Below are 22,113 nucleotides of genomic sequence, written 5' to 3'. Positions count from 1 at the left end.
CTTTCAATGTCAAGGCAAGGGAAAAGAGAGTGGATCAAGTAATTTAATAATCTCCTAATAATCATAGCTGTAGCGTGAGATACTACAAATGACCAGTGTGGGAGGGTTTTCTCCAGAAACAGGATCACAAGGTCATGAAGAGGACCTCAGGATGTCTCTAGTGCAAACTTCTCAAAGCAAGATGAGCTCTGAGGTCAGACCAAATTACTCAGAGCTGGTTTTGAAACCTCTGTGGATGGAGCCTACACAGGGTCTGGGCAGCCTCTCCTCTGCTTGACTGTCCTGATGCCATGTGATTCCAGAGTAGAGAAAAGGACTAGACAAAAAGTCCAATTTCCCAAACTGCTTCCAAGCCATACTAAGGAAAGGCCAGCCCTGGCTGCTCCACAGGAGCAAAAATCTGAAAATATCTTAAAGTACATAAAAACCTGTATTTTATTTCCATAGAAGAAGGGGAACATCTGCTCAGATTGGGAATAAAACAAGGAACTATGGCTTTCAGTAGAGGCTCTCTCAACACTTAAACAAACTGTATTTCTTACTGCAGATTAATATTGAGCTTTTCTTCTTAACCAGGAGAGACAGAAAGAGTTGTTTCCAATCAGCTTTCAATTCTAAGGTCACCACTTGAGAGTTGAAGCACAAAGGTACTGACTTAGGCCTTAATTCAATCTGATCTAAAAAGCAGCTGCTTCCAGTGAAGAAAGCAGAGCAGTTTTCTGGACATGAGCTGAACTGCTGCAGAATCTGCTGAGGGGCACAGCATTTTATGGGTGAAATGTGTCTTGTGGACATTGCTCCTGTGTTATTCTCAGGGAGCAGGGAGCAATATATTTACTTTATAAATACATTTATTTATAATATAAATGTGCACAGTTTTTGGATGGGATAAAGTTACTTCATAGTAGCTGCCATGGAGCTGTGGTTTGCATTTGTGCTGAAAACAGTGTTGATAACACAGGGATGTTTTGGTTCCTGCTGAGCAGGACATAGAGACAAGGCCTTTTTGGCTTCTCACCCCACCCTATCCCACTAGATTGGGGGTGCACAAGAAGCTGCGGAAACAGCCAGGACAACTGATCACAACTGACCCTAGGGATGTCCCAGAGCACATGGCATCATGCTCAGCATGTTTCTTATAAACCATTATTTAAAAAAATTATTCTTTAAAAAAATGCTTTTAATTCAAGCTTTAACTGATTTTCTATCTTATGCTGCCTATCAGTCAGCTGTCTTTCTACTACAGGTTTATTACTCATGGTTCAAAGACAGAAAAATTGAATACTAAATGGCATTAAGTACTAAGTGGTATTAAACTCATTCTAGACCAAAAATCTCATAAAATATGTTATTTCCTCATAGAAAAGAAACCATTAAATGGACTTCTGACATGCTGTAAGATGTCAATAAGTTATTTACTAACGTAAATACCCATGGCACACAAGAGAGACTTGTTTATTTTGAGAGATTTCAAAATTTATTTTTCAACAAGGAATATAATAAAGCCTGAGAAGGGCAATCAAGAAATCTGTGAAACCCTGTTTCCCTGTTTCCATAGTAACCTCCTTACTAAGATAGTAGCCTTGGTTAGGGATAATCCTATAAGCAAATATGTTGTAAAAATTTCTCTGTCATAATGAATTTACTCTCATAGTTTGGCTTTTTGTGATGCTTTCATAAATATCTTGCCCTTTTCTTAGTTTCCTTGTTATCTTTAAGAGGTGAAATCTGAAACAAAATGTAGCAACCTGCCCTATTCATTGCTCTCAGCATTTTAAAAGGCATGTTTCAGGTACAGTACATTTATGTTTTAGCTATGTTGGCAGGGAAAATAAGGAAAACCAAACTGAAATAGTAATGGAATTGACATGCACATTTGCCCAGAAAATGACCAAAACCTTTTCAAGAATATTAAAACTGCAATTCTGAGAATTAACACTAGCTGCAGAATACCTTGCCCAGCTCCTGGCTCCTAGCAGATCCACACCTCCCAGTTTTCCCAAAGGCTGCATCTCGGAAACGACAGAATCACATTTGATTTGGCTTTTCACAACCATAGAGAGAAGACCAAAAAATTAAAATTTGCGTGAAAACTTTTCCAAGTTCAGTGAAGTAAACACCAGGGTCTGGTTTTGAACCCTACGCCTGGTTTTTGTCGCTGTTCTCACACTGTTCCACAGAGCCCCAGCAGTGCTGCGCAGCCGCCCCAGGGCAGAGCAGCTGTGTGCAGTTGTGTGCAGCTGTGTGCAGCTGTGTGCAGCTGTGTGGGTGGGACACACGTGGGGTGGCACGGCAGGGCAGCTGCGGGGGCATCTCCAGGGCTCGGGGACAGGCGGAGGCTGTGTGGGCATGGGGGCTGGCAGAAGGGCTCACGGGGAGCCGGGACACTGCTGCAGAACTGTGTGTGCCATGTGTGTGCCATGTGTGTGCCATGAGTGTGCCACGAGTGTGCCATGTGTGTGCCATGTGTGTGCCATGTGTGTGCCATGTGTGTGCCACGAGTGTGCCATGTGTGCGCCATGTGTGTGCCATGTGTGTGCCACAAGTGTGCCACGAGTGTGCCACGTGTGTGCCACGTGTGTGCCATGTGTGTGCCATATGTGTGCCATGTGTGGGCCATGTGTGTGCCATGTGTGGGCCATGTGTGGGCCATGAGTGTGCCATGAGTGTGCCACGAGTGTGCCATGAGTGTGCCACGAGTGTGCCATGTGTGTGCCATGTGTGGGCCATGTGTGTGCCATGTGTGGGCCATGTGTGTGCCATGTGTGCCATGAGTGTGCCATGTGTGCCATGAGTGTGCCACGAGTGTGCCACGAGTGTGCCATGTGTGTGCCATGTGTGTGCCATGTGTGTGCCATGTGTGGGCCATGTGTGGGCCATGAGTGTGCCATGAGTGTGCCATGTGTGCCATGTGTGCCATGAGTGTGCCACGAGTGTGCCATGAGTGTGCCATGAGTGTGCCATGTGTGTGCCACGTGTGTATCATGTGTGTGCCATGGGGACCTAGACTGCAGGCCAGGCAGAGCAGACAGACCCAGCAGTGCCCTCGTGGCCCTGGCAGACTATGGGTTTTGGGTAAAAGGCTTTCAGCTCTTGACTGAAGGGGAAAAAGCATTACCCTTGGAATATTTTGCCACATCTAGAGCTAAGAAACATCAGAAAGAATAAATCAATATGATATTTTTACGGTCATTAATAGAGTCCTGCAGTATCTGAGTGCATTGGGTAAGGTACCAGGCAAATAGGAACGACATAAAGTCCTTGCTTGAATGGGTCACACGCTTAAGGCCCCAGTTCTGCACAAAATACACATCCTTAATTTCACTACCCTGAAGCAAGGATGTGACTAAATGCTGCAAGTTATGTCATTTTGGTTTTTTTCTTCTGAGGAATTCAGAAATGGACAATGTATAAATGTCATTTCGCTGGAGACAAGATATCTAGTAGCTATGACACCAGGTACAATCCTTTTTAAAATTAAGAGTAATTATTTTTAACGTGTCTTATTGACTTCTAATAATCTCTGAGGGGATTAATAGCTAAGAAGGTATGTATGTGTTGATGACAGAAAGCAGAATGAAGTCTACTGATTTATTGCAACTCTTCATTAAGTTTAAAAGCATTCCACTGGGATGAAGACATCAACCGTAGGCTGTGGTATTTTCACTCTGCAAAGAAATAGTTAAGAGCAGGACGACCAAAAAAGAAAGCAAACAATGTTTTAACTTGAATTCAAGCCAGATTTCACATAAACAAGACCCTATTCAAACCTAATGAAGCAAAACAAGTTAAAAATATCCACCAGTTTCCCTTGTTTGAAGGTATAGGTGAAACAAACCTGCTTATGTGCGTGCAAAAATCTCACTAGGTAAGCTCATAGCAGATTACTATATTGCATAAAGGTAAGTATGGAACGGAACTTCCCGTAAATACTCAAGTCTGGATTCTTATTCTCTTTTGCAATGACGCAATTCTGTTAACTCTCTTGGAATTAGATTTAACCCATCATTTTATGAGACAGAAAAAGGACTTTTTTCATATTTTTTTCCTTTGTAAAATTCTGGTTTAATTTTTTAATTAAAAGGATAAGTTAAAACTCAAAGAATACAATAAATAAATGTGAAGTTTTAGTTTATATAATCATTATGCTAAGGTTTCATTTGGAACTTATATTTAATGAGTTGACAGAAGAGAGTTCCATACTACAGCTGTAGGTTTTGGATGTAGGCAGCACAGAATTAGAACAAAAAATTGACCACTCTTTACTTAACCAAATGGAGGTAATGTCAACCTCTAATTCAAAAGGAAAATTCCTCTTAACTCCAATGGGATCAAGATTTTATCTCGGCTTCCTAATTATTTCCTGGTGAGTTTTATACATGTGAATATTACCAGCAAAAGTCAGGTCATTAACGCAAGCAACTCAGCATTGAAAGATGCTGAATGTATGCTTGTTTCCCCAATGACACGTGGCCCTGCAGTCTGTGCATGTACGTGTCACCATGTCAGAGAGCTGAAATTTTTCATAGGCATTATCATCAGTCATCTTTCTCAGAGGAAAAGGAGCACAGTATGTCATTGTGTCTAGGACTATCACAGTTTGGCTAATAATGGGCATTGGGCCAAACTCCACAAAAAAAAAAGAAAAAAGTAATATTTATTTTGGAAGCTTCTCAAAACAGGGGCTTTCTCTTTTGTGGTACTTGGCACACTGTCAGCACTTAGAAATACAAAGAAATAACTCAAATTCTGATATTCAGTTTTGGCAAAATGATCTGAATACTTCTCTGAAGAGGACTGATGATACATCTGCATCTCTTCTGACTTAAAACCTGGGTCACTCTTGCCTTGCCTTCAGCTTTTGATAAGACAGCATCTTCACTGGGTTTTGCTCCACAGACCTTTCCTCCAAAGTATGGCATTTGCAGAATGCTACAATACAAATGCTGCCTTTTGGTCATCCAGAACTTTTACTTGCAAAAATGCAATACCTTTATTAAACTCACCTTTATTAAACTCACCAGTAAGTTACCATGTTACTTGAAGTTCTCCACAAGGATCAGAGAGAAAGATTTAGGTGTGTTTAGGTTCTCTAGACAGGACACTGTAAATGCTTTGGTAGCAGCATGGGTGACATTTCCTTCTGTAGAATAATTGAGCTCATAATCCTGATCTTTGATCCATAGTCTGTAATTTCTTACCTGTATCTCCTTGGGGCTTATAGAAATGTGTTTTTAAGTATCTCAGGAGTGCTGAAAAGTGTAAGCCCAGTTTATTTAGACAAAACTGTTCTGAGAGTATGCTGGACCTCCTCCACACAAGTATGCTGCTCCTGACCATCCAACAGCTATCTCCATCTCCGCTCACACCTTGCTCTCACCAGCGCTGTTCACACAGGGAGCACACCATGCCTCCTCCAGCTGGCCACTGTAATGCTTCCAAGGCAATATCAGCACACCTAAGGGGAAGAGCTCAGCTTGATGACTGGACTCAGAGTGCCACCATTAAAATAATAATATTTGTTGTCAAGGAACATTAATATTTATGCAGGTGAGAACAGTTTTCGTGTTTTCTTCCTAGGTGCATATGATATGACTTCAGTGTTGCTGTCTGAATATGCATTTTCACTTCCTTTCAAACTTTGTCAAGGCATACATTTTAACAATGTTTCTATTTCTGAAGTCTGTTTACCATCAGATTTAATAGAACCTCTTATTCCCACATATGAGTTCAGAGGAGAAACTTTTTCTGAATATTTTTTTGACTCTTAAGTCACCCTTAGATGAACAAATACTGTTAGAGTCTCTATGTGCCTGATCCATGCAGATATATACTGACTGAGGTTTTTAGAATCCTAATAAAATACTTGTAATATAGCAGTACAATCCCAGATTTTATCTACAGGCTGTGCATCAAAATAGACATGAAATTCCTCCCTCTGTCTCATAACGTTCCCTTGGAAAATACTAGATCACAAAAAAGTATTCCCAGTGGAGCCATCTTCCAATTTCTCTGCTGCTGTAGATGCTGTCTCAGTCATTCTGTTGCTGCTGGTTAATAAGTCATAAAACCTGTCATAAAGCCTGTCATGATAAGTGTATATGTCTTTTCTGCTAAAATAGTTTAGTTATAGTTCCCAGAATAGAAAAAAACCACCATGTGAGACGTTACTACAGAAAGTTGCAATAGATCCACTTCCAACTCAGCTGTGCTCTTCAGAGGCTTCAAAAGAATAAGAGGCACCACAGTCCTAGGCTAGATCTTTTTTCTAGGCTTATTGCCTCAGGATGATTTTTTTTTTCCTTTCTGAGTACACTTACTTGAAACTACTTTGTTATTGATCATCAGTACTAGGTTTCCATCCCACCCTGCTTTTGGTCCATCTTCTTACAGTTTCAGAGGATCTGGTCACTGGTGCTGAGCAAGAGACCGTTTCTGGAAAATTCTCGAGAATCTGTCTCAATCTGGAAACCCTCAATTATTTTCTTCTTCCAAATATTGGTATTTCATAGACTGTTGTATCTTATAGTGATTGAACATGTTTTTAGACTTCTGTGTAATCTGCAGGTAAGGTGTTTCCATCCATGCAAGCTTTTAAGAACAGACTGGATAAGTGTCTGCTAAAAACTCCATGGAGGTTCCTGCTTTGCAGTAGGACTCATCTTAAGTGGAGTTATCCTAATTTTCTGGGTTGCAATAGCATTGAGTAGTTCCCAGCACCAATAACCAGATTCTTTACTTCTCACAGATTGCTCCAGCAAGAAAAAGCCACTGAATTTCAAGAGCAGGCAGTAAGACCATACACCCTGCCCAACTACCCATAGGAAACATAGCTCAGAGTAACCTGGAGTAACATATAATGAATATTTTTTAGAAAATGCACATTAGAAAATGCAGATTAGAAAAACCACCAGAGATAAAAAGAACTGAATATATGTAAGAAATGAGTAATTAAGATCTTTATTGTTGGTGGTTGCAAGCAGGATCATGGTCAAATGAGATGTCAGCATTTGTGATAAATTTTCCATACATTTTACTACAAATAGCAAGCTCTTCTTGCATCCTTTGGATTTTCTTTTTCTGGAAAAATATTTAGATCTAAACAACACTAAATTTTCTTTTGATTTGAAATGCTTCTACTGAGCTTACTGTTTTGGTCAGTCATCACTATAAATGACTTAGAAATATAGGAATATAAAGAAACTTTAGAAAGTGAAAAATGTGCAGTGATGATCCTGAAAACAAACTAACAACTGTACAAGAGTGCCACTGACATAACAAAAATATGATTCAAATTGGAAAATAAAAAGAAAATGTGCTTATAAGTCTCAGAAAATTAAAGTATCTTATTTGGTAGATTGATTTACTTGAAGAAAGACCTTTGCCTACCAGACATAGCTGCTTTACAAAGTTAATAATAGATTTTCAGACATATGGACAAACTTTCTAATATAAAGAGTTAATTTTAACAAGGAATTGAGGATTTTTCTAACTTTCATTTAATACATTTAGAAAACTGGAACATTCTAAAAGTTGTCTTAATATTAGATGGCAAGGTTGTGAGTTGTAGGGCTCAATACTATGGATATACAGCAAATGGAAATAAATCTTGCTATTTTCTTGTTTGTATTATTGTATTATATTTTTATATGTTTGTATTAAATGTTACATTATTTCTCTACTAGGTGTACAATGGAACTGAGAAAACAAAAATTATCTGAATCGTAAAACAAGAACTGCAGTTGGCCTGATATTGTATCCCATTATGAAAGGACATGGCCTAAACATTAATTCCAAATAATGGATTAAACCCCCCACTTATACAGATTATGATTGCATGGTTTTGCTCTAAACTCTGACAGTATTCTGGACATGAAAATTCTGTCATAAGTGGAATGGAAAATGTTCATTTTTGCTCTGGCCTGGCAGATAGCCCATTAGCTTTAAATTAAATAAATATCAGCAGTGATATTAAATAAAATTTAAATGTCGTCATAAAATGTCAAATATCATTTATTTTATGACTGCTACTCAAAATAATGGTTATTGTCTTAACTGTGTCAGAGGGAGGTATTTCTTTGTCTTGACTTCTAATTTTCTGTATCAGAAAGAAACTTCTAGTTAACATTAGGAAAAAGTTGTCATTCCAGATCAAGAGCACTGAGCTGGTGTTGTATTTAGCAATCTCCCAGACTTCTGGCAAAATTGTTTTAATTAGCCTTCTCCTAACAGCGTTTAAACAAATCCTACGCTGCCAAGGAAGGAAGAAATGACTTCTCAGTCAGATAGTTTACTTAGTTCTTTTTCTCCATTGCTATAAATCTTGCTGTGGAGACTATTAGTGACTTGACTACTTTTTTTAAACAATGAACTGTGACCACTTTACCCACTGAAAAGCTCACACATCATTCATGTATAAATGTCCTGTTTCTGCATGGTTTATTTTCACACCATTGTTGGGTGCTAAAATAGTTTTATACCATTTATAAAGCATAGACATTTTAGCAAACCTATCCAGTATGCCAGAGTAAAAAAACTAGCAGCAGTAATCAGTTATATATGCAATGTGGCAGGGGCATCTATTGGAGCCAGATATGTTTGGCTAATGCTAACAGATAACTTGAATGCTGAATTAACTCGTAGACATGTACGGTGAATTCCATAAGACACGGAGAAGTTCAGAAAATGCCCTAATTTGAACACTTGAAATGACAAACAATGCCACTTCCAGGAGAATTTACATGGATGCTTCTGGGCCAAAAAAAAAAATCCATTATTTTTTTTCCACATCTGAAACTCACTCACCTACAGGCCACAAAGACCCTGCATAAGGTTTGACTTCGGCCCTGCTTGTTTTCTTCACAAAAGAATTGTGTTTCCTGAGGGTGGCTGGGAGCTCCTGTGAGCGAGCTCCTGATGTGCGTGTGTGCGTGTTGCCCCAGTGTTTGCAGCCTGGGCAGCCCAGCGCTCCATGCGGTTAAGTAAACACGGCATGGCTGCTGGGGCACACAGCCAAGGCTGAGGCCAGGAGGAGGGGATGAGGCTGGGAGGAAATAAGAGCAAATTCCTCTGAAATGATCTGACAGGAAATGACAGAGTGTCAGCCTTATACAACCACACTGTGCGCGAGAGAGAGAGGGCGGGAGAAGTTCTTCCTAAACACAGAGTGGTGCCAGATCTCAGTAGGTGAGGATGATGAAATAATAAAGCATTTCCCGTGTGTGTTTTTCATTAGTCCTGTTTTGTTTTTCTTCCAAGTGCTGTGGAAACAGAACAGAAGCCCATGTTTCAGCCATGACTGCAATGGCCTCCTCTCATGGGAATAACAGCTGCATAAATAGGAGGGAAGCCCTCAGTGGAATTGCTTCCAACACCTTTCTAATGGAAATAATGATTTGCAAAGCCCAGCTTATACCTTTGCCATGTAATTAGTAGCCAAGATTAAAAACATTGTTCCAACTCCCAGCATCCTTCAAATCTGGCAAGACATTAAATATTCCACTGTGTTCCAAAAAGGTAGCCCATAAGTGATCATTGTAAGGACAGTCTTGGCCAGCTGAGTCAAGACCTTGAATCAATCAACACTTATTATATGGAAATTAACCAGTTTGATGTCAATTAGTGGAAATTTGTTAGCAGACATAACCTATGAGACACTTTATTTTGAATTCCCAGCTCTCCTCATTGAAGCTGGCTGAGATGGGGCTGAGCACTAAAATCCAGATTTCTTAAGACTCAGAACGGAATCAATTAAAAAAAGGTGTGGGGAGAAACTGTCTCAAAATATGCAAAACTTTTCCGGTTTCTTAAGCCCAATAAGCCCCAGGAACATGGATAATGAATTTTTTCTCTATAAATAGTCGATTTCTAGTTACAGATTTGGTGCACAACAGTCTATTCTGTGTGTGTCAATAATAAGTACAGAAGAAAAAAAGGTTGCTAGACAAATTGCAAAACTTACCCTCATTTCATACTACTTTTATATGAAAATTCTTTTCCATCATGTTCTTATAAATCACAGTCTCATATTAAGAAAGTAGAAGTTTCCAAGTTAAATTTTATGACTTGATCATGAATTTTCCTCCTAATAGTAACTCAAAATCAAAGTTTTGGCTAGCTGTTCAAACCAGAAGAGATGACAAAAGGTTTCTTCAAGTCTTAAGGCTTAAGACCTGTCTGGTCTGTGACTACTGTGGCTCCATCTTTAGTTTAAAATCAGTCAAGTACCATCACATAACATTTTGCCTGTATATAGCAACATACAGTGTGACAGCCTGCTGATATACCATTCAAATTAAATATTAGAATAAACTGGGAGTTCAATCTCAAATCTTTATTAGCAATCCTAAAACACAGCTAAGAAGTGAATATTGGATCAGAGTCTTGCTATAATATGGAAAACTCCTGATGGTTTTGAAGTCAGGGTTTCCACGTGTCCTGTGGAAACTCCTCTGTAACTCCTATTAACTGACTATGATACATACAGCATGTTACCCTCTCATAAAAATGGGTGTTCCTAAAATAATCGAGCCTGATATTACCACCTAGAGTGCACATCCACAGTTCGTTATTTGCAGTAACATTGGCCAACATTACTGCAACATCCAAAGTTCAAACTTTTATCTAATTTGAAGTGTCTCTTAAAACTAAAAATTCTCTCAAGCGTTTTAAGTTGCTAGGAATAATTTTTCTGCTGGTTTAATTTATAAATAGTTATTAAATGAGCCGTTCAATGTAGTGCAGTACAATACTTCCAGAAGTTGACAATGGAGACACCACTGTCAAACTATAATGTCTTTCCTTTGATACTGATAGGGGTTCTGTAACCTATGTGATCAATGCAATTTATCACTAGTTTCAGGCAGTGACAGCACTTACTTGAAATCAGCCTGATAAAGTTGCAATTATTTCTTGATACTGTTGGCCATCCAGGCTTCTATAATCTTGCTGGTAAGAGGTGCTTCTAAGGCTAGCAGCCTCTTTTGGAAGGGTCATGTTTATGCTGATCACATGGCTACATGCACTACCTTGTAGTATCATGGGAAAAAAAGATGCTAACATAAAACTGTCTCTCTCTGCTCTTCTTTAAGTCAATTTAAATCTTAACAATAAAAAATCTTCACTCCATACATTTAGTAAATTACTCCCGTTATTTTAAAATATGAAGGGACGTTGTCTTTTCTCAAACAAGGAGAGCAGTGCCAGAAATGTTGAAGTATTAGGGATGTGCAAAATTTATTAGAGGATGCCTAGAAATTGCTTATTTAGTAATGGGTCTGTATATTGCTACAGAAATAAATGCATCAATGGTAGTGGGGTAAAATGAATTTATGAAAGAACATATTTCACTTATGATCAGTATGTTTTGCATATAAATTTTAAGTGTATGGCAAAAGGAGTATAGATTTCACTCTACAGTACTTTCCATCTCTGTAGATGGTGTCAGAGACTACAATTTAGATTAGGTATCTGGGTATATCCTTGACTGTTAAACTTTATAGGAATTTTGCTATGCACCTTAGAGGATGCAAGACTTTACTTCTTGAATTTTTTCTCAGCAGCAATAGAAAATATACTTTCAACCTCAGTAATCTAGGGGCATGTTCCTCTGCCAAAACCAGGTATATTTACTGTGAAACTACCAGGGTAGTTACAAGAACTGAACTTTTTTAGTTTCCAGAAGCTGTTAACTTGGGCTTGCAGTACTAAAATTAAGACCCTGCTGGACTCAAATATTCTCTGTTGCTAGAAAATCTTCTCAGTTCATGTTAAGATGGATAATTATGAAAAAAATTAACAAAATGTTCCAAAAGTAGGGATTAACTTTTCAAGAAGTCTTCAATAAAACATTTAATTTCTGCTAAAGCAATTAACATCAGGAGGTCATTCATGTCAAAGACTCCCATTGGCTTTAAAAGAGACATGATTATGCACATATCACACAGCTACATTCAGTATCCTGCAATAACACCTTGTTTGTGTGAATTTTAATCTTCACAACAAACATTACCTAAAAAAATTATGCATATTTGTAGCAAGCAGATCATTCATTCCTGGCATTATGAAATGTAAATACCTGTAAATAGGGGACCAAATTATAAAAGTGTATTTTGAGTTCCTTGGAGGTGTAAGGCAGCTCTTAGGAGAGCTCCTGGGCATACAAATTTATGTACAAGCCACAAAGCTGAGGGATAGAACTATTATATTATCAATATTTTCTGTTCCAGTTTCCACCTAGACAAGTACATTAAAAGGCCTCAAGGGCCTTCAAAACCTCAGAGTATGGAGCTTGGGATCCAAGAGACACTCTGCATTTTTTTGTGTGGAGAAGGTTGATAGTGATGAAGAGAAGCACAGTACTGGGTTTTTCCATTCTGTGAGTTCAAGAAGCATTTGGACAATGCCCTCAGGCACATGGTGTGATATTTGGAGCAGTCCTGTGCAGGACCAGGAGATGGACTTGGAATACCCCGTTGAGTTCCTCCCAGCTCAGAACATGCTGTGATTGTCTGGTACTATTGAGCACCTGCTTTCCACATAGAGAAAACAGTATCTGTGCACCAGCTGAATGAGTATATGTAACACTAAAAACTTGAATCACTTTTGGCTACAGCACTTTTAATTAGAACACCATTGCACACATTCCATTTAACTGCTTCTTTTCACTTGATCTTCAGCTCTTGATTCAGCATTGAACTGATGACTGAAACCGGCTTTAGACGAACATAGTGACTAATGGTAGTAAATAAAAGCTTCTGGCAGAGATACTGTAAACTAGGCTAGCTATATTACTTGTTCCAGTCTCTGCAACTGGTTCCCATCTTAAAGCACCACAGGAAGCCTGACATTTCATAATGGTCTGCAGCTTTAAGGAGAAAACCACTTGCTCTATCAACTGGAAACCGTAGGTGTTGCTGGCAGGGGTAACAAGCCTCTACATCCACTGATATCTGTGTACATTGTATTACAAACTTGTTATTAACTTGGGATAAGAAAGAAAATCTCTAACATTTTGTATTTCAATTGTGAGAAATGTTTTCCTGAGGATGTAAGAAGTATGTCATTGATGGTACACACACAAGATATTAGCCTGCTCCTAGTATAATCTGAGTGACACTTCATTGCATTTTTTCAAATGAACTGCCATTTCATTACAATCTTTCCACAGGGCAGATATTCCAGGGTATATCTATTTTGCATTAGAGGATAACATGCAGGTTCTTAAGGATGAACAGCATCACTTAAAGATGTATCTTTCTGCAAGGAAAGGACAGATGTTCTGAAGAGAGAGAAAGGTCATGTTTTAGGTCCTTATGATGCAGGCTAGTAATCCTGGGACATCCTTTTCCCATTCTCATCTCACTTCTGAATTTTTGTCATGTCAGAGTACAGAAGACAGACCACCATAAGTCACACGTGTCAGTAAAAACAACCATGAACTACATTAAAAAAAATTCCCAATCACATATGCAAGATTTTTTTGATACTGAAAAAATTTACAAAGATTTTTTTCATACTCAGTTATCTGCTTTGACAACTGTTTTTGACTCATTACCTCAGATAGCCAATACCAACAAAATCTGGTCTGAAAAATACAGTGGATTATATATGTTAAAGCATCTTTTCCTCTCAGTATAACAATTCCTATAATTTTGCACCCCAAATGTTCTGATATAACTTTCAATAAGGTTACAAAGCCAAGCTTGGCAAGAAATACTAGAATAATGGAAGAATGTATAAAACTAATTCAAACTTCTTACATGTTTGCCTCTTACAAGAGCCTTTAGTTACATGACTGCATGCTGCTATTGACAGAAATGACAAGACATTTTTCACAAGTTCCATAACATTTTTTCAAGTTCCAAGAAAAGGTAATAATACACAGGATAGGCAGTGACCACTAAATATGAAGCTACTGAATCATTACTTTTTCTCTTATTGCCAGCTTATGGTCCCATGAATTTCTTCCTATGCACTATTCAGAGCATGTTCTGAAGAGAGAAATCCTCATTTTACCAGGCTGAATGCCAGTGGTCCTCATCAATACAGCACTAACTTTTTGTGAAGCACATATCTTCCTACTACTTCTTTGAGGTAATCAGGTACTACCTCTAATTCACAGCTGATAACTTAATGTAGATGGATAGGAATCAGAGAACCATAGAATATCCTGAGCTGTAAGGAACCCACAGGAGTCATCAAAGTCCAGCTGTGGGCTCTGCACAGGACAGCCCCAAGAATCACAATATTTTTAATAATTTGGAGAGCAAACACTCCTTGAGGTATGTCAGGCTTGGTTCTGTGACCACTTCCCTGGGGAGCCTGTTCCAGTGCCTGGCCACCCTTTGGGTGAAGAACCTTTCCCTGGTATCCAACCTAAACCTGCCCTGATACCACTTCAGGCCATTCCCTTGGGTCCTGTCATTGATCACCAGAGAGAAGAGATCCGTGTTTCCCCTCCTCTTCCCCTCACAAGGAAGATGTGACCCTTCACCATCCTAATGGTTGTCCTTTGGATGTTCTCTAATAGTATAATGTCTTTCTCATATTGTGTTGCCCAAAACTGCCCCCAGCACTGGAGGTGAGGCCACCCCAGAGCAGAACAGAGCAGGCCAATCCCTCCCTTGCCCGGCTGGCCATGCTGTGCCTGATGCCCTCCAGGACAGGGTTGCCCCTCCTGGCTGCCAGGACACTGCTGGCTCATGTTCACCATCAATCACGACCCCAAGGTCCCTTTCCACCATGCTGCTCTCCAGCCTCTCACTTCCCAGGCTGTCCCTACATCCAGGGTTGCCATATTCCAGGGATATTAAAATTAGAAGTTTCCAATAAATTTGGCTGCCCATTTTAGATAGTTAATCTGGCAAGAGAGAGGAGGAGTGATTAATAGCATGTAGTACTTCATACATTCAAAATTCATCTGCCAGTGACTTTTGCTGTGAGCAATCTTTAGTGCTGAAAGTCACAGCACATAAGAGTTATTGACCATGTGCAAATTTCCTGCAGAGCAAGATACATGGCATCATTAAGACCTTGTGTGGTAGAGATGAACCCAGGAAGATCCAGGGAGAGTTTTCCTTTGCTTGACCTTAATTTAAATTCCTAATTTTTGATCAATGATTTCAGATACAGCCCTGCTCTGGAGCCCTTGTCTTGGGAGAATTACAGTGGGTAATTCTCAATAATATCAGCTGTGGCTCACATGCTCCAAACATCTGAGCTGCGGGATGATCAACTAGATTGAAGATTCAGTACTCATCCGAGCCTACTGGATATGCAAGAAATAAAATCCCACAAATCTACTCCTTGAATAGCAGCAGCAGCAGCAGCCCACTGTCAGTTCACCTGCCCTCAGGACACACCAATTGCCATAGTAACAACTTCCATTCATAGCTCAACGCACCACATTTTCCAAATGGCACTCTCACTTTTTTCAGATCCCCAGAGCATTTGGGAGATGGTTTATAATTCATGCAGCAAATTATTAACTAGGCAGCAAGTGAGGGTCATGGACCTCACTACAGGGGTCTGGAATTCAGCTGTTAGTAGGAAGAAAGAGACCAAAATAGCACTATACCATCCATGTCTTGAGGCATGGTACCATTGACTCTGATAGATTTAAAGGCATCCAGATGCCTACATCCTTAAAGGCCATTACAGTTGTCAAAAATCTGCCTGTTGCTACCTTTATTCTGAGCACACCATGTTGCATGGGGTTAGTTATAGCTCTGCATCTCTTGAGGTTTTCTCCTCTGCTCTGGAAACTCCTGCCAAACTCCTAAGTACTGTGACTCCAACCTGCTGTAGCCATGGGCAGGAGGATGGATTAAAAAACCAACTTATTTAGGGTGAAGTGTCAGGGCAAGCCATGCTGAGTTTTCTTGTCTTTATAAACAAAATCTTGGGAGGATATACAGGCCCTCAGTGTTGGCTGCCTTGCGCTCCAAGGAGAACATTATCATTCTTCTGCATCAAAGTACAAGTAAGCTCTGGCCAAACAGCACAAGATTTATTGCTTCTTCAATTTGTTTTATAACTACAGCTTGAAAAATTTAACTAAAGCCCACATACTAACAAAGCACCTTATGGAAAAAATCCTTTTAAGGCCTTGGATTTATTAAGTATATGTGTTATACTAGTCAGAAACAGCGTAATAGAGGAGCTGAGTGCTACAAATTACTTAGCTACAATGGTATTAGTTAATATACCAGCTAATATTAATTACTATCAAGTGAAACTCAATCTCCTGCATATAGTGACCATTTTTAGGTATTGTCATTTTTATCTGGATGAGAAACTCAAATATATTTTATGTTTAAAACAGCACAAGTGAAACTATAGTCAATGTACTGAGCAGGGAACAAAATATCCCCACTTACCATCTGATGTTATAGGTGCATAGACCTAGGTGAAGCTGGGGAGAGTCTGAACACACTGATTTACACTACCTACACTATCTACTGAGATAAAGTTATGATGTCTGGATGTTTCAAGAAAGTACAACACATTTTGTCCCCTGAAAATAAAACAGTAGAATTTTGAAATGGAACAAAAGAACAGCTTCATAGCTACATATTCCAAGCAAATATTTAGTGTAAAGGCATGAAGAACCAATGAGCACAAAATTAAGCAGACAAGTGATGAGAAGACAGTGTAAGAAAGGGAAAACAGGTGGAAAATGTTCTAGCAGGGTGTTAACTTCAGTGGATGGGAGACATGGAAGACACTTGTAAGGCTCTAGGCATAGTTTGTAGTGCCTCTGAAATAGACCCTGAAAAACAAAGAGCTGAAACCTTGTCTGCCCTGTAAACCATTCTTACAATCAGAAGTTTCAAAATGCTGCATCAGCTTAGAGCTGTCATTTATTCATTTAGTGAAGGCAAGAGGAGGATGCAGAATACTCCACATGCATGTAGCCAATATACTCCAAGCCAGAGAAGATTCCAAGCAGCTGGTCTACACCAAAAGTGGGGTTGTTTGTTTTTTTTCTGATAGTACAAAGCATGCTGACCAATGGCCAGGTTTTACCCTGAACACAAACCTTCTTAAGAAGTGCACTCCTCTCCCCTGACTAAATTCCTCAAGAAACACAAATGCTGAATGCGTGCAAATCCTTCTTTGCATCCCTGCAAGCTGTCCTTTGGTGTTTTCTAAATTAGGTGACAAATACAAATCCTAATTTGCACATAAAGGATCTGTGTCAAAAATCATATTTCTTCCAAGTAATTGGTTTTTGTTTAATCCTGACCTTAATATATATCATTCTTGCTGAACTGCTTCAAATAGGCTTTGAACAAGGATTATTATTTTTTTAAAAATGTTAAATAATGAAAAAAATGCCATCTTATTTTACTGCTTACTTCAGGATTCAGAGAGATGAAGAACAGTGACAGCATAGCTGTTCACCCATAACACTGGGACAGCAGGTAAACTGACAGTGTGTAATTACTAAGAGGTGATGTTAAGTTAAAACATATAGCCAAAATAGTGCTATTGCATATGCATCCCTTGGTCTTCAAGGCAGTGTTTAAAATAAAAAACCTTCACTGAGACAGAAAAACTGCTATAGTTATATCATAGCACACTGAGTTGCGAACCTTTTAATGAAAGACATAATTCTTCTGCTGTCTGCATCATACTATATTCTCATGCAAAACACTTTAATGCATAGTGTAAATTATCTTAGACTTTCTTAGTATGTATTACATTTCTTAATCATAGATATTGGGTGTAAAAAAAAGAGAATTATGTGACATGCTGCAAAACAAATTGCTTGATGTTAGCATATACTAGCTGGGTCTATATCTGAAAAATGAATGCATAGAAGGGGAGGATTTCTTTTTTTTTTTTTTTCATGTGCAGAACTTGCTTCTAAGTGCATATGTTATCAATGAAGCAAGAATTACTTATCTGAAATGATGGTGGTCTGATTTTCAGCCAATATAATCAGTTTAAAAGCAAAGGATCTAGATTACAGTTTGGATGATCTATTCTGAATTTCAGAAAAAGGTTTGTGACTGGAAAAGGATAAATAAAAATAAACCAATTGTTTTCACCCACTTTCTTCATTCATTACATTCAGTTAAGCTATAAAGAAGTTTTGGATGCAAATCTTGTTTTCAGCAATAAAATGCTTTTGTTTCCAAGTTAGCAGACAGGTTTGTTTAGCTGATGTCTCATCAGCTGAGCACTGCAGCAGTGTAAATGGTGGGCAATATCATCAGCACTTTTTAAGGTGTGTGTTTCTCACAGATGTCCCTTTTGAGAACAGGATCTGATGAGATGTGCTATTTCATTTTCTGTCAAGTTTGACTGAAGGTGAAGCTTATTTACATTATGCTAATGCTGAATATTTCTGAGTACTAAGCAGAGGCTAGAATTTATAATTTTTTATATTATTTATGTAATAAAATTTCATTCAAACAGATGAGCTACTTTGAATGCAATCTGAAAACCCATGTGTCAAACACCATCAAATAAACCAGAATTTATGAAGGTTAAAATCTTGTGACTCTCACAAAAATATAAATGTATATTGCACTTGTGTGTACAGAATAGGACACCTTTTAACATGGACTTCTGGGAATAAAACATATAAACACTAAAAAATCCATGATCTGGCAGTTCAAAATGGATTGATTGCAATCATCACACCAAATCATTACAGATATATTGTTCCATGTATAAGCTCTCAGCTCTCTAAGGACCAAGTTTAATGTTGGTTTTGTATGTGTTCTTTGTTGCTAATATACAAATAGTGGTACACATTCTAAGAGATCCTGGATACCTGGAGGCAGTGTTCTTCAACTCATCATGGCTTTTGAATTATGTTCATAATCCAGGGCAGGGTTGGAGGGGAGACACCCACATGACAATGACAATGATAACAAACTGTGCCTGCCACTGAGTTCTATGTCCAGCTTCTTTAAGTATACCAAACTTAATAATATTTTGAACTTTATTACTAAATACAATATATTACTGATTATAAGCAATCACAGAACTATATGCAATGAATTGTTAATCAAAACGTATAAGCTAAAATGCACATTTATATTGCAAACAAACAAACCAACCCTTACAATTTTAATTAATACAGACTTTAAAACTTTAACTTATGCCCTTGGTGAAATATAAAAAGAAGTAATATTTTAAAATAGACAACATCAAAGTCAGTAACACATTTCTAACAGAACACAAAAGGATCTAAAAAAAATTGCTTGTATATCTTCTGGGGTTTTATTCATACCGTGGATGAAACACTGGCTGATATTTGCGGCTGTTATTCATTACATGTCTGGTTGTGTTATGACCTTCCCTTTTTTATTGGTTTATTTGATGTTTGTGGTATTTTATATAATTGATTTATGCCTCATGATATGTTTGGGAGCTTTCTAGTAATATACAACAGTGATTGTATGTCTGTAGTGATGTTACATATTGCTGTTTGTGAGTTTTCTTGGCCAGGTCACCATTGTAAATAAAACTTGTTCTCAATGGATTTTTATGTGGTTAAAGATTTTGACTACTTGAGTGACTGATTGATGGACCGTAAAGCACTTGCTAGCAGGACAGCAGGGTATCATAAAAACCATGTCATTTGTATTTCTGATTCCAAACCCCACTTAGCTGTCCTGACATGTGTAGGTGCCCACAGCAGTTCATAGTCCTCTTCCTTGGCTTTACAGAAATGTTGAAGAATTTGGCTTGTCCTTAGGTAATTATCCTCTACATACATCCTCTGATACTCAAATGAGTCCTTTAGTGAAAACTCTACTAGAAAATATATGGAAATTTGCTTTCACCTCTCCCCTTCAGCTTCTCTTTGCCACTCTTTGATTCCCTCTTTCTTTTTCTTCCTTCTTTCCTTGTCTTTCTTGTCATATTTCTATACATGACATAAGTAACAAATGAGAATGATTATTCCAACTACTGCAGTGATGACTTTTCAAAGAGATTTTCAAATTCACCCTTTAATATACAGTTTACAAAAATTACTCAGCAACTCTTTTATGTGGGCCATACTTTGAGTTTCTGCAACTAAACCTATAGAAATTCTAATTAATTGCACATAAAACCTATTTTGCACTTTCCAGACTAGGAAAATAATGCCAGTTTTTAGTTCATTACTATCCACAAATTCATGCTAATGAGAACCTCCAGCTTCTATCCAGAATAGTTCTGATGACAAATAACAGATCTCTCCTGCTTACACGGCAACCTGTCAGTAGGATCTCTGTTGTAAACTTCGATTAGCATTTCCTGAGTCTGGTTAACAGATATTGGAGGATTTCCCATCCCTCATCCCTTTTGTTCTGTTCATTCAGTTCACAAAATGAATTTAAAAGATAACATTTTTCTTCTCAAGCTAGTTTTCTGCTAGTTCAGTATTTTGAATGGGCTCACACAGTTGTCAGAAACCAGCAAAGGCAGCACCAGAAGGGGACCACAGCTTTTCCTGTGGCTCTCTGTGGCAACAATGACCTAGAAAGCTTCAGGCATGACTTTTGGTGCACTGCCTAGTCACAGAGGATCCTTGTGTAAAATATAGGAGGAGAAAATAAACTTAAAACTCATAAACTTTCAAAACTTGATTTCAGCATTTACAAACTGATGGTGGTATCAAAAAGCACGAGTTCTTATCCAATTTCTGTCCCCTACCTTCAGAGACAGCATTTTAAAACTTTTGGTATTGAAACCATTTGATGGGGCTTTGGAGAACTAGTATTGCTTTTGATTTTTCTGCCAGAAACAGGAAGTAGTTTGAGCTTAGGATTTCATGGATCCTGACAGATTTGATTAGATTTGACTCTGGTTCTGAAACAGCAAAGCAACTAAAGAGTGAAGACCAATGGGTTAGTTGGTTTCTTGGCATATGTTTAAGGCATAGAGTAATGGTAAAGCATAGAATAACTGAATTCATAACCTTTCGTATTGTTTGTGTGAATTTAGAAGATTATAACCAGTTGGTATTGTAATAGAAACCCCCCAAGGAAATCATCTTTAGAAGATTTGCTTTATATGATCTATCTGATAGTTAACAGGAAAAATGAAATATCTACAGAAACTTTATCATGACTGTAAGGTAACATTGCTTTTTTTTCCTCCCTCCCCTCAAACTCTGATATGAAGCTTTAAACAAAGATAAATCAATTTGTTTCCCACTCTTACCTCTTACCTACTCATGCAGGTGCTGACAATTTCCATTTTGGCACATGGAAGCTTCCCCCTTCCTTCATACAAAATGCAAGACTCTAGCCAGAGCTTGCATTTTTTTCTCAAAAATATGGTGTGCAACATGATGACAGATCTGCCTTCACACACTTTCCCACACTTCCTTCTGAACGTGCGCTCTTTGCCCACAGTATAGGCAAAGACTACTTCTGATGCTGTGGAGCAGAAGCATGACAGGAGATGGTTGCTGCAAAAGCAAGGAACTGGGCTAAATTGCTTTTGTTTATGTCTAATTTCCCCTTCATAAATCCTTTTATATTTGCATTGAAACAAGTACTCCAGAGAGCAGCATTCCAGCACCTATGAGATGTTATGGTAGTAGCAAGGTGAGCTACTAAGGCAAGAAGGATTGAACAATACAAGTGTGCTTTAGTATTTGATAACCTGAGTTAGAAACAATGGCATGTTTAAGAACAACATCCTGCAAGCAGTACTTCTCTATATACAGCCTTAAAGTTAGTCACAGCATTGGACAATTCTAACTAGGAAATATGCTGGCACAAGCTCAGAAGAACCACCTTCTGTAAGGACTCACACAATTTATGCCTCTGGCATGCTTGTAAGCAGAAAGCAAAATGAAAGACTCAAAAATGCCCCATCTTTGATCTGAAGAGTATGTATTTTAAGAGTAAACAAATGAAGATAAAGACCAGGCCAGACTGGATCAATTATTCTATAGGCTGAGAATTCTGCTTTTGCCAGTGGCCTGGGTTAGGTGCTTCAAAGAAAACAGCTGGCTAATTATGCCATGTCCTCCATGGAAAAAAGGGCTGAGATGACTCTTATCCCTGTGATCAGCTAACACCCTCGAGTATGAATTTGATGGCCCCTCCTAGTATGTAAAATTACAAATTATATTATTGGTCATAAAATTAAGAA

General features: G+C 38.4%; 1 protein-coding gene across 3 annotated transcripts in view; it reads right to left on the bottom strand.

Annotated features, from left to right (window-relative positions):
• Nucleotides 1-1,454: 1,454 nt before the first annotated feature.
• LOC111931789 (uncharacterized) overlaps nucleotides 1,455-22,113 on the bottom strand; it is a 203,459-nt gene continuing 182,800 nt past the window's right edge. For 2 of the 3 annotated variants that reach the window (XR_015289342.1, XM_086898071.1), the window contains exon 6: nucleotides 1,455-5,458. Coding sequence is in view for 1 of the 3 variants with exons in the window: in XM_086898071.1 (XP_086754197.1) it covers nucleotides 5,364-5,458 (95 nt within the window). In the remaining 2 variants the exon portion in view is untranslated. The remainder of the gene's footprint in view (nucleotides 5,459-22,113) is intronic. The other variant, XM_086898072.1, reaches the window with a different exon arrangement.

The sequence above is a fragment of the Cyanistes caeruleus genome, chromosome 7 (genome assembly GCF_971803275.1).
Source record: "Cyanistes caeruleus chromosome 7, bCyaCae1.hap1.1, whole genome shotgun sequence".
NCBI classification, from domain to species: Eukaryota; Metazoa; Chordata; class Aves; order Passeriformes; family Paridae; genus Cyanistes; species Cyanistes caeruleus.
Note: the sequence above shows the minus strand (reverse complement) of the source record. Positions and strands in the feature narration are given on the sequence as shown.